This window comes from Equus caballus, chromosome 12 (assembly GCF_041296265.1).
Source record: "Equus caballus isolate H_3958 breed thoroughbred chromosome 12, TB-T2T, whole genome shotgun sequence".
Classification (NCBI taxonomy): domain Eukaryota; kingdom Metazoa; phylum Chordata; class Mammalia; order Perissodactyla; family Equidae; genus Equus; species Equus caballus.
The window spans coordinates 28,772,790-28,786,688 of NC_091695.1; the positions used below are offsets into that span (position 1 = coordinate 28,772,790).

At 36.4% G+C, this 13,899-nt stretch overlaps 1 protein-coding gene across 1 annotated transcript; it reads right to left on the reverse strand.

Annotated features, from left to right (window-relative positions):
• Nucleotides 1-3,132: 3,132 nt before the first annotated feature.
• On the reverse strand, nucleotides 3,133-4,056 carry LOC138916923 (olfactory receptor 4D10-like). Its single transcript, XM_070230530.1, has one exon. The coding sequence runs from the start codon at nucleotides 4,054-4,056 to the stop codon at nucleotides 3,133-3,135; it is 924 nt and encodes a 307-aa protein (XP_070086631.1).
• Nucleotides 4,057-13,899: the final 9,843 nt, after the last annotated feature.

A 13,899-nucleotide genomic window follows, 5' to 3' on the forward strand; every position in this document is an offset into this window, starting at 1 on the left:
TTCTAGTTTTGAATTTAGCATAAGAAAAACCTCTGTAGATTTCAGTTTCAAGAGATCCATCTATAGGATGAGAAAATCTCATTGTTTTTTTCTGAGAAAAATCTCTTGTTTGTGCAATTCAAAGGATCCTGGAAAAAAAGAGCTTCCTCTGCCTACTTCCAAACTAAACTCATTTCTATGACTCTCCTTTCACAATATCTTCTTTGTTCATATTTCTTAGCTGTGCTGTCTGCCACTGACAGTTCACCCTGGAATGCAGCATCTTGTGTATATATTTCATTATTTTTAGTCAAAGTGTATTTATGAATCTTACAATTCCATCTAGATTTCAGTTTTTCTCACTCTTCTCTTCTCACACTTATTCATCGACACCCAGACACCATAGTCATTCACACTCATGTAGAGTTATGTGTCTTACCTAAAATTTCCAACCTCCTTCTCAAACATCTTGAATAATGTTCACACGAACCTTGGGAGTCATTCAGCTGCAGGAAATTTTGTTAAATACCCCTCTGAAGGCCAGTGATTTCAGTGGCTTCCTGTCTATCTTTACGTGGAAAAAGGCAGACTCAGGGAATAATATTTCCTTGGCTTTTCCACACTGATTCACAGTGTTCCATCATATGTACCAATTTGTCAATCCCAGAACTAGTGTGAGAATTATCAGAGGGCATATAATTGGATGTGGCTGTGGAAAAATTCTACTGATGGCGAGGTGGTTTCAGTGGGAGTAATCAAGATGTGACTCAGGCACATGTCCTTAGGAACACACTTTTTGTGTAGGATCTAAAAGTTTTTAGCAGTGACAAAGATTCTCCCCTTGACCAAACTCTACTCAGGCTCCCCTGAACTTCTCAACTAGGCCTCCACTTTGGGACCTCCATGCTTGTCTCTGCATTGTCGAATTTTAACAGGAATTCTGCTAATTCAGTTTAGCCAAAATCCCCCACCCTCCATGTTGATCACCATCAGTGTGTAATCAGGTTCCTCACCATCCACCATGCCCCAAGTGATATTTGATCACCCTGGCCTGCCTTCAGCAAGAATCCTGTTAGGTCAGTTTACCCAGAATTCCACCTTACCTCTGATGTTTCCCCTAGTAGTTTTTCTGTTGGGACATAAATGCCTATTCTTAGGGATTCTGCACAACTTCCTTAGGCAGTTTCACCCATGTAGGGTAATTCCTGAAGTGTGACACACAAGTATTGGAAGGAGCCATTGGACCTGAAAGGATTATGTAGATGAGAGTGAAGGAGATCTCAATGGGCGGATGAAGAAAGTGTGTGATGGAGTTCTCACAGGACATACACATCACCAGGAAATCCACACTGGATCCATCAGCAACTCCTACTTGCTCGACTTTCAGAGTTCTTCACCATTCTCACCACCTCCACTGTTACTACCCTAAGTTGTGTCTTCATTATTTCTTTCCTGGGACTTTTGCAGTAGCTTCTTAATTGTTCTCCCTGTTTTTGTCCTTGCCCCACCTCAGTCTATTCATAACAGTAAGCACTGCATTTCTGCTAAAACATTCATCACTATTCTGCTCTTCAAAGCCCTTCAAAATGCATCGCATCTTATTTAGGTGAAAGTCAAAATCCTCACAATGTCTAAAAGGTCCTAAGGACCTGATCCCGTGGCCTCATCTCTCTGACTGCAATTATTACCTGTCTCCTCCTTGCTTCCTCTCATCTTCTTATGAAGGCCTGGGCACATCCCCACCTGAGGACCTTTGCATGTCTGATTTTTGAACTGACATTTGTACTGTGACATGAACATTTGTCTAATTTCAAAAATTTTAAGATCTAGGATCTACCTGCAGAAATGAAGGGCAAAAAAGAAAAACTCCCAAATGCTGTAAATAGCAGAACAAGAAAACAAATAAAAACCAAGTTCATGTATTGAATAATGTTTTTCCGTTCATGCCAACCTTTTTGAATGTATATGCGTAGTCTGAAGCAGCTTCATAGGTTTCTGTCATTTTTAGGGAGTCATGTTAACAGAAAATAATAACAAATCCATTGTTTTCTTACTCCTATTCTCCAATGATTTGAGAAACAGAAAGGAGTGAGAGGTGATATTCATTCACTGAGTTCTTTAACTCAACCATTTTTTGGACAGTTTTCTACGTTCTACTTGCTGTGCTAGGTGCTGGGGATACAAGAAATAAATCATAGCCCTACTGGGGGAATAGGAGGAAGGAGGACAGGGAATTGGAAACAAGGTCCTGAGTGTGGTGCTTGAGCTGAGCCCCGGTCACTGAGGCAATGTCATGGAAGTGTGGTCAGTAGGCATGGGGTTCAGAGGAAGGTCAAGGTAAGGACCTACATGAGGTCATAGAACCCATAGTTACTGGGGTCCACATTCTAACTCAAGCTGTGCTGGCTTCAAAGCAATTGCACTCAACCACTGGAGTGTGGGCTTCAGACGGAAAAATCTTCAGGTAGTAGTTATTTAATTTACTCATATCAGAAAGTCAGAGGAGGAACTTAATTTGAGTGTGCTTACTTCATTAAAATGTGATTACTTCATGAAAGACCTTAGCAATCCAATGCCCAAGCTGCATTATGTTTCTCAGCTCCCTTCCTGGTAACAAGAATATAGTGGGAATGTCTGAGTATATATATATTTGCTTTTTCTTATTGTTAATTTTATTTATACAATTGGAGATTTCCATGTTGTTGTAAGTAATAACCAAGAGAGGTCCCACCTTAATCCATTTTCCCCCAATGATCATTTCACAATCTACATGTATATCAAAACATCAAGTTGTACATCTGAAATAAACAACATTTGTATTTCTCAATTATAAGCAATAGAGCTGAACGAAACCCCCACAACAATTCCAATGTGATAAAATTTCTGAGTGCATACATATTCTCTTTTCTTTATTTCTTCCAAGGCTTTATTGCATAAGCATTATGCAATAACTCTTCAGCTAACAGTTTGATTTCTCTGCTTCCTTTTGCAACATGAAATGTATCTTTTTACATTATTATTGCATGCCAAACAGAATCTTTGAAAGTCATGTGCATCTTAGTAGAAATATCAAAATTATTTAGAAATCCTTTAGTCAATGTGGTTTATTTGATGGACATTTTCAAAGGTGGTGAGAAGGAGTGAGCGACCAGTCTATATCCTCTCAGAAGGTACACATCTTCTTTTCAGTTTCCTGATGGCTGACTTCATCTCCTGGTTCCTCAGAGTGTAGATCAAGGGGTTCAGCAGAGGGGAGATGACAGTGAAGGTGACGGAGATGGCCTTATCTGTGGGGAGGGCATTGAAGGGCCGGGCATAGACATAGATACAGGGCACAAAGTGCAAGGTCACCACAGTGACATGTGAGGTGCAGGTGGAGATGGCCTTCCTCCTGCCCTCCCCTGCCTGAGACCTCAGCATCATTAGGATGACTGTGTAGGACACAAGCAGGAAGATAAACCACAGTGTGGTGAGCAGCCCACTATTGGAAATCATCAGCAGCTCAAGCACAAAAATGTCAGTATGGGCGAGTTTGAGGACCTGGGGGACATCACAGTAGAAAGTGTCAAGAACATTGGGTCCACAGAATGGGAGGGGCAGCAACAGGGAAATCTGCACGATGGAGTGGACAAAGCCCCCCAGCCAGCAGGCTATAATGAGGGCTCTGCTCATGATGGTCACGTAGTGCAGGGGCTTGGAGATGGCCACATAGCGATCAAATGCCATCACCGACAAAGAACATACATCCACCCCTCCAACAAGGTGGAAGAAAAACATCTGGGTGGAGCAGCCATTGAAGGAGATGGTCTTTCTCTCTGACAGAAGGTCCACCAGAACCTTGGGAGCTGTGATGGAGGAAAAGCAGATGTCGGCAATAGACAAATTCCGGAGCAAAAAATATATGGGGGTGTGAAGGCGAGATTCACAGGTCACCGTGACCGTGATGAGGAGGTTTCCCAGCAGAGTTGTCACATACACCCAAAGCGGGAAAAGGAATAAGACCCAGTTCAGTTCTTGATTCTGGGTTAGGCCAAGGAAAATAAATTCTTTGACCCTGGTACAGTTTTTCAGCTCCATTGAGTCATTTTCTTTGTCTCACTTTTGTTTCAAGCTATTTCATTTGAAAAGAATTGGCTCTTTATTTTGTTTTCTTCCTAAGCACTAAGAATGAAATTCAGAATCTTCTTCATGTGATTGTGGTGTTTGCAATTTGTTGAGTTGTCCAAATTTTTAAGATTTCAATCAGTTTGGTGATCAAATAAAAATATAACATGAAAAGTCATTCGATATTTCTTTACCTATAAAACTATTTTTGAAGAGAATAAGCATTTATGTTAAGAAGTGATGTTTACATTGCACATTTTAGTTAATTAGTTTATTTTCATTTGTAAACTGTATTATTTTTTATGTATTACTCACAAATTGATTGAATGTCAGGAACTGTCTGAAGCATAAATACAAAGATTAGTAAAACATGGTTCCAGGCACTGTAGAGTCATAGTCTACAAGTTTAATATTCATATGAGCAAACTCTGTGTTGCACTTCAACAGGGTTTTGTCTTGCTAAAAAAAAGATATCACTCTGTTTCTCATTGCGACGTTGATGTCACATGGGTCAGTTTCCTTGCTGTTGGCTGTGTTGTGTTGAATTTCTTAAAATTGCAACCTATTGTTCCATGTATGTAACTTGTCATAGTGATTACCTTATACTAATCAGATTATTTGCTTAATAAGTATTTTAAAATATTTAAAATTTACTATTGGGAAACACATTGAAACCATATGTAAATCCAAATCTCAAAGAATATTTTTAATTCCTTTTATTGTGATAAAAACACTTAAACACGAGAGCTACCCTCTTAACAAATTTTTGGGTGCACAATACAGTATAGCCATAGAGCTGTACAGCAATTCTCTAAAACTTATTCATTTTGCATAACTGATGTGATCCTTGCTTGAATGTGGGGGAGAGAGTGAAGACAGTGACCCACTTCTGAGAGGTGGTGCATACACAGTATCAACCTCACTCTCCTCTGCCTCTTTCCCTTTGTGATTCAAAGCCAAGAGAGTAGAGGCATCACACAGCAGGTAGCGATGTACACATCTTTAGAATAACGCCTATTTTTTATAAGCTGTTATTGATCATTCTCAGGAAATTTTATAATTACTATTTACTCCACCTTACACTTAGAAAGTGAACATTTATTGCAGTGTTCGAATGTATACGAACAAATGAGATCACATTGCCAAAGTGGTTACAGCCTAGCAAAAGTGGATGATTTGCATAAATTGATGAACATAATGCATGGGAAAATGTAAAATGTCAAGAGAAAAGTAGAGGTAGATTTGGGTGAGATAGGAGCGAACCTAGGAGATATGACTTCCAGCAGTAACAAAAGCTACTACTTTTTGAGTGTTTACGGTGTGTGAATAATTATGAAATGCTGATTTATTGAATTTTCACCACCATCCTTTAGGAAGTATTAATGTTATTCTTTTTTTTCACATGGAATATGTTATGCATCTATGTTTGGCTGAAACAAAGGGGAAGATGGAAAAAAGGATGGAAGGAACAGTGTTTTGTTTCCCCCTTCAATCTTATTTATATGGGGTCTAATTTTGCATAACAAGAGTATTTGGTAAAGCCTGTTTGAAGATAAGAATTTCACAGAAAGGGGCTCCAGAAAACCAATAAATGTTGACCTTAGACTGAGGCTGCCTCATCAATAAGCAACTCAAAGGATCATAGCAAATGGGTGATGCCTTCTCTCACACTGAATGGACCACATTTCTGAATCCCTCTTAACACATCACCTCTCTTCCAATAGTTAACACCCACCTTTGTTGTTTCTGTCACTGAGAAGATCATCTTGTCTCTGAAGCATTTAATATACCTGGAAAATATCAAAGTCAAACTATTTATGTGTAATCAATAACGACATCTCAATGTCACTATCCATAACTTTAACTTTAGCTAAAGCTTAACATCTTTACCTAATACCTTTGATTCTGAAACTCCAACTGCTGATTGTATGTTAGTACGTACAGAGCAGAACAGAACACTGGTAATGTTAATTTGGAAAATATTGTTTCTGAAGGTAGAGCCTTTTGGAAGACTAGATATCTTAGTGTCTTTATTCTTCTCTCAGGAGAGAAAGGGCAGATTCAAAGAATCACATCTTCTTGAACTTCCGGTGTCCCTGTCTTATGTGCAAATCCCTCAGCCTCAGGCTTAATATAAGAATTGCAAAGGGAATAATATTGGACAAGGAAGCAAAAGTCAAGTGCCTGATTCAGCTTTTGATGATGAAGTTTCATCGGGAGTTATTAGGAAGTTACTGAGACATGCACATGTGTAAACACACATACACACACACAGACGGACACATTTTGATTAGTATCCAAACTACTTAGAGTCAGTAGAGGAAATCTATCTGCTTATCCATAGCTGAATCAGAACTTTGTTAAAACATGCCACATGCTGTGCCTGAGAGTACCAGGGTCCAGTTTTCATGGCTTGTGAGGCTCAAAGGACACTATATATAAATGAGCTTCAATTAGATTGCCAAAAAAATAGTAGAGAACTGGACCTCAAATCCTTTGCTACCACTCCAGTTTCTAATTACACACAGAATTGTTATAGTCCCCTGATGTTGCTATAAGTCTAAGAAACATGACTTAGATGACTTTGGGGAGTGCACATTTTTCCTGTTTTCCAATGCTTTACTCATATGGAATCTCTCAATTTGGATTACCGCTAGATAAGTATGTTAGTAAAGCTGTCTACAAAATCACAATAGTTATTTAAGATTAACTCACATTATTGAATGGTTTGATCCTATGTAGAATGCACTTCCACTGTTTGCAGAATGCTGATGGGTTTGGATTTACCTGCTTTTCCATCTTGTTTTAGTACATTAAACTAGTTTACACAGATTTAAAACTGCTTGAAACACGTTGTGTGTTTTAGGTGGGTAATTCCTTCTCCCCCCAGCTTTACTGAGATATAATTGGCATATATCATTGAGTGTGTTTAAGGTATACAATGTGTTGATTTAATACATTTTTGTGTGCGAAGAAGATTGGACCTGAGCTAACATCTGCCAATCCTCTCATTTTGCTTGAGGAAGATTGTTGCTGAGCTAGCATTTGTGCCAATCTTCCTCTGTTTTGTAAACAGGATGCCTCTATAGTATGGCTTGATGAGCTGTGTGTAGGTCTGCACCCGGGATCTGAACCTGCAAACTCCAGGCTGCCCAAGCAGAGTGTTCAAAGTTTACCACTGCATCACTGGATGCCCTGATTTGGTACATTTTTAAATGGAAAATGATTATCATCTTAGTCTTAGCTAACACTTTCATCACCTCACTGTTCTTTTTGGTGGTGAGATCATTTAAGATATTCTCTCTTAGCAACTTTCAAGTATTGTTACCACAGTGTTAACTATAATCACTATCTGTACATTAGATCTTGAAAACTTACTCATCTTATAACCTGAGTTTGTATACTTTGACCAACATCTCCTCACTTCTCCCACTCCCCAGGACCTAGTAACTTCCATTCCCTCTACTCTGTTCCTATGAGTTCAGATTTTTAGATTCCATGTATATATGTGGTCATACATTATTTGTCTTTATCTGATTTCGTTTACTTTGCATAATGCCCTCAAGGTCTATCCATGTTGTTGCAAATGGAAGGATTTTCTATTTTTTATGACTGACTACATCTTCTTTATCCATCTATCCATTGATGGACTTATAGATTGTTATTATATCTTGGATATTGTGAATAATGCTGCAATGATCATAGAAGTGCTGATACCTCTTCAGGATCTTTAATTTCATTTCCTTTGGACATATACCCAGAGATGGGATTGCTGGATCATATGGTAGTCCTATTTTTATTTTTTTCAGAAACCTCTATAGTGTTTCCCATAGTGGCTGTGCCAACGTATATTTCTACTAACAGTGCACAAGGGTTTTCTTTCCTCCACGTCCTCATCAACACTTGTTATCTCTTGTCTTTTTGATGATAACCATTCAAACAGGTGTGAAGTGATATCTCATTGTGGTTTCGATTTGCATTTCTCTCATGCTTAGTGATGTTGAGGACCTTTGCATGTGCCTATTAAATTTGAATGTCTTGTTTGAAATAATATGCAGTTCCTCTGTCCCTTTTTGAATCTGATTGTGTATTTTTTTGATATTGAGTTTATTATTTCTTTACATATTTTATCTGATATGTAATTTGCAAATATTTTTTCCCTTTCTGTAGCTAGTCTTTTCATTTGTTGATTGTTTCTTTGGTTGTGCAGAAGATTTTAGTTTGATGTGGTGTCATTTATTATTTTTGCTTTTGTTGCCTGTGCTTTTGTTATCATATCCAAATAATTGTTGGCAAGACCAATGTCAGGGAGCTTTTCCACTGTTTCTTCTTCTGGGAGCTTCATGGTTTCAGGTCTTATGTTTAAATCTTTAATCCATTTCAAGTAATTTTTGTGAGTTGTGTAAGATAGAGGGCTGATTTCTTTATTATGTATGTCGTTATCCAGTTTTCCCAGGATCATTTATTGAAGAAAGTATCGTTTCTCCATTGTATATTCTTGGCTGCTTTGTTGTAAATTAACTGTCTGTATATGCATGAGTTTATTTCTGGGCTCTTGATTCTGTTCCATTGGTCTGTATGTATGTTTTTATGCCAGAATTCTACTGTTTTGTAGCATATAGTTTGAAATCATAAGTGTGATGCCTCCAGCTTTGTTCTTCTTTCTCAGGATTGCCTTTTCTATTTCTGTGAAAAATGCTATTGGAATTTTGATAGGGATTGCATTGAATTTGTAGATGTCTTTGAGTAGCATTGACCTTTTACAATATTAATTCTTCTAATCCATGAGCATGGAATATCTTTGCATTTATATATATCTTCTTCAATTTCTTTCATCAGTGTCTTATGGTTTTCAGTGAACAGATCTTTCATCTCCTTGGTTAAATTTCTTTCTAGGTATGCTATTCCTTTGCTGCAATTGTAAGTGACATTGTTTTATTAATTTCTTTTTCTCATAGTTCATTGTTAGTGTATAGAGATGATTAACTTTTTGTCTTTGATGATTTTCAATTTTGCTACAATATGAGTATATGTGGATTACTTTTTATGTATTCTGTCATGATATGTTGTGAATCTGAGAATTCGTATTTTTCATTAGTTGTGGAAATTTCTCAGTTATATCTCATAAAATAGTGACTTTTCCTCCTCATTTTTTCTTCCTGAAACTCATGTCACATATATCATTAATTGAACTAGTTTGTTTTCTTTTCCATGTCTCCTAACCACCGTTCTCAGGTATTCTATCATGTATTCCATCACGTATGTGATCCACTTCTGGGAGTTTCTTCAGTTCTCTATAGTTTTCATTCCTAGAAGTTCTGTTTTATCTTTTTACAAATCTCCTTCTTTTCTTTTATCACCTTGCTTCTTGCTCATGTTTTTAAAATATCTCCTTTAAATTTTTTTCTCTTAGCTTTAATATTTATATTATATTATATATCTGATTATTCCAGTAGTCAAAGTCCTTGAGAGCCTGATTGTGTTTTGGTTGTGTCTTTTGATTCTTGCTAATAAGGACTTGTTTCTTCATGCTTTTTGCTATTTTGAATTATGAATTTATGCTGAGCTATTTATGTGTAAATCTTGGAAGGCTTGGGTTCAGCGTGCATTCCTTCAGAGAGGGCAAATATTTGTTTCTTTTGGGCATCATAGGGCATTACTAACACTGCATCACTCTTAGTTAATTTTTCACTTTGGGGCTTCCCATTCCATGTAGCCATTACAAAATTGAACCCCAAACTCGCACCAGGGTTTTCAATTGTCAGAAGAGATTATCTTTATTCCACTCAAAGCCCAGATTGAGGCAGATAAGTTTTACACTTATCTTCTTTGCTGGTCGGTGGATTTTTTTTTCCAGTTTACCCTTTCACTGATGGAGGAGTATTCAATTTTCTGGTTTCCTGCCCTCTATCTACTTTTGGTCCTGAGCCTTTCCCTTCCTTTCCTGTGAGTCTTGACATACACTTAAGTGGATGTTTGCTAGAAGCACTTCTATTGTGTGTGAGTGTTTAAATCAGGACTTTATTTCAGTATATGTGGTCTTTCATATTGCCTGAAATAGCACTATTACATTTTCTCCGTGGATATCAGTGGTGTGTAGGAAACCAATGATGTATGCAATTTGATTTAATGTGTGAGCGCCTAATTGAATTCTTTTAATATCATCAATAGTTTTTCAGTGAATTCCTTTATATTATTTAGAGTACATCTTTTCAATAACTGGGAATAACTTTTTCCTCCAGCTTTCCAAAACTTATATACTTTCTTATTTTTTTCTTGTGTTTTTGAAGTGTAAGTGAATTCAAGTTTAAAGATTAATATTAGTGGTGATAATGTGCATCAATGTGTAGTCATGGATAATAATGGAAATTATTTTAATCTTTAATCATTAGGTATAATGTTTACTATATGGTTCTTGTAGATATTCTTTATCTTTATTCCTTATCTTCTCTATCTTATTTGATAAAGAATAAAGATGTTCTTTATCAAGATATTTTTTTTCTTCAGTTCCTGAGCTGTTAGGTGCTTTTTTTCCACAAGGATGTGGGTTAAATTGTATTGAATATCTTCTGCAACACTTAGATAATCACATTGTTTATCCTTTTAATCTGTTATTTTCGGAACAATATTACTGCTGAATATTAATATAATGATAATATTAATATTCAGCATTATTTCTTTTTGAATTTCTGGAATAAACACTTCTCAGTAATTATTTGACATTGCTGTATTTCATTGCTATGTAATTTGTTAATATTGTATAAGATCTTTATGTCTTTGTTCAAAGATGTGATTTTTGTGTGTACATTTATTAGATGTGTGATATTATTAGGTATATTTGATGCTAACATCTAGCTTGCAGATATAGTTATGCTGTCCATATATAGTATTAAGAGCTTTCTAAAATTCGTAAGAAAATTGAAAGTTACTGGCTCCTTAAATATTTATTGGAAATCACCCACAACAAATTTGAGCCTGATGCCTTTTTAAATGGTCTGTCTTTGACAACCTTTTCAATTCTTTTACAATTATTGATCTGTTAAGATTGTTTTCCCTTCCTTTTAGTCCATTTTCATAACCTAAATTCCATGAAAATTAGATGCTCCATTCTATCCAGTAAATTTTAAAAATTACATTTCTATGAACTGAGACTTTACTTCTCTTTTTTAGTTGGCTGTGAGTCCGTAGAGTGCATTTGTTTTCATGTTCAATCAGAAAAGTGTAACTCTTGAATGTGCCTGGATCATTGGGAAAAAAAGGAGGGTGTCTAGAAGGGAGTATCTTATCAGGTTCCCATAAGATAAGTATTTTCATGGCTTCCAAAATAAGGAATTGTAGCAGTAGCATCTTTGGTCCCCTACAGTGAAGAAAAATAGGATTTTCAAACTTTCTTTTAATACCAAGAAAATGATGAACTGCACATAAAAAATGTAATGTGCTGTCAATGATCAGAATTTGGTTATAAAAACATCTGTTTTGTACTAGTGAGTTGATTGCAGTCTTACGTGTTCCTAAAACATGTGCTTGACAAAATAACACTTGTTTCCTTTTTTTTTTGTTTTTTTATGTTTCTTTTAAAAATTTTATTGAGGTCATAATAGTTTATAACATTGAGAAATTTCAGTTGTACATTATTATTTGTCACTCACCATATATATGTGGCCCTTTACCCAATATGCCCACCCCGAAACCCCTTCCTCTCTGGTAACCACTAATCTATTCTCTTTGTCTTTGTTTTTTTTCATCTTCCACATATAAGTGAAATCATACGGTGCTTATCTTTTTCTGTCTGGCTTATTTTGCTTAACATAATACCCTCAACTTCCATCCATTTTTGTTGTAAATGGGATGATTTTGTCTTTTTTATGGCCGAGTAGTATTCCATTATATATATATACACCCACACACCACATCTATATATATATATATATACACCGCATCTTCTTTATTCATTCTTCCGTAGAAGGGCACTTGGGTTACTTCCACATCTTGGCTATTGTGAATAATTCTGAAATGAACATAGGGGTGCATAAGTTGCTTTGAGTTGTTGATTTCAAGTTTGTTGGATAAATATCCAGTTGTGGGATAACTGGGTCTTATGGCATTTCTATTGTTTAAATTTTTTGAGATGTCTCTATACCATTTTCTGTAGTGGCTGCACCAGTTTGCATTCCCATCAGCAGTGTGTGAGGGTCCCCTTTTCTCCACAATCTCTCCAACATTTGCTGTTTTTTGTCTTGGTAATTGTAGCCATTCTAACAGGTGTAAGGCGATATGTCATTGTAGTTTTGATTGCATTTCCCTGATGACTAGCGATGTTGAACATCTTTTCATATTCCTGTTAGGCCATTGTACATCTTGTTTGGAAAATGTCTGTTCATATGCTCTGCCCATTTTTTGATTGGGATTTTTGGTGGTGTTGTTGAGTTGTTTGAGTTCTTTATATATTTTAGAGATTAACCACTTGTCAGACATACGATTTGCAAATATTTTCTCCCAGTTGGTGGGTTGTCTTTTCTTTTTGTTCATGGTTTCCTTTGCCTTTCAGAACTTCTTCAGTCTGATGAAGTACCGTTTGTTTGTTTTTTTCTTTTGTTTCCCCTCCCCGATTAGACACAGTATTCGAAAAGGTACTTCTAAGACGGATGTCAAAGAGTGTACTGCCTATGTTTTCTTCTAGGAGTTTTATGGTTTCATGTCTTACTTTCAAGTCTTTAATCCACTTTGAGTTAATTTTTACCTAGAGACCAGTGTAAAAGTAATGGTCTACTTTCATTCTTTGGTATGTGGCTGTCCAGTTTTCCCAACGCCATTTGTTGAAGAGAATTTCCTTTCTCCATTATATGTTCTTAGCTCCTTTGTCAAAGATCAGCTGTGCATAGAAGTGTGGTTTTATTTCTGCACTTTCAATTCTGTTCCATTGATCTTGTGTCTGTTTTTTTACTGGTGGTATGCTGTTTTGATTACTATAGTTTTGTAGTGGATTTTGAAGTCAGGGATTGTGATGTCTCCAGCTTTGTGCTTTTTTCTAAGGATTGCTTTAGCTATTCTGGGTCTTTTGTTCCTCCATATGAATTTTAGGATCCTTTATTCTATTTCCATGAAGAATGTCATTGGGGTTCTGATTGGTATTGCATTGAATCTGTATATTGCTTTAGGTAATATCGACATTTTAACCATGTTTATTCTTGATCCATGTGCGTGGACTATCATTGCATTTCTTTATGTCATCATTGATTTCTTTCAATAATGTCTTATAATTCTCAGTGTATAGGTCTTTCACCTCCTTGGTTAAATTTATTCCTAGATATTTTACTCTTTTTGTTGCGATTGTAAATGGGATTGCATTCATGAGTTCTCTGTGTGTTAGTTCATTATTAGAATATAGAAATGCACTGGTTTTCATAAACTGATTTTGTACCCTGCAACTTTGCTCTAGTTGTTGATTATTTTGAATAGTTTTCTGATAGATTCTTTAGAGTTTCCTATATATAAAATCATGTCATCTGCAAACAGCAAGAGTTTCACTTCTCTCTTTCCAGTGTGGAGACCTTTCATTTCTTTTTCTTGCCTAGTTGCTCTGGCCAAACCCTCCGGTACTATGTTGAATAAGAGTGGTGAGAGTGGGCACGCTTGTCTTGTTCCTGTTCTCAGAGGGATAGTATTCATTTTTTCAGCAGAGTTTGATGTTGGCTGTGGGTTTGTCATATATGGCCTTTATTATGTTGAAGTACTTTCCTTCTATATCCATTTTGTTGAGAGTGTTTTTTTTAAAATCATAAATGGATGTTGGATCTTGTCAAATGCTTTCTCTGC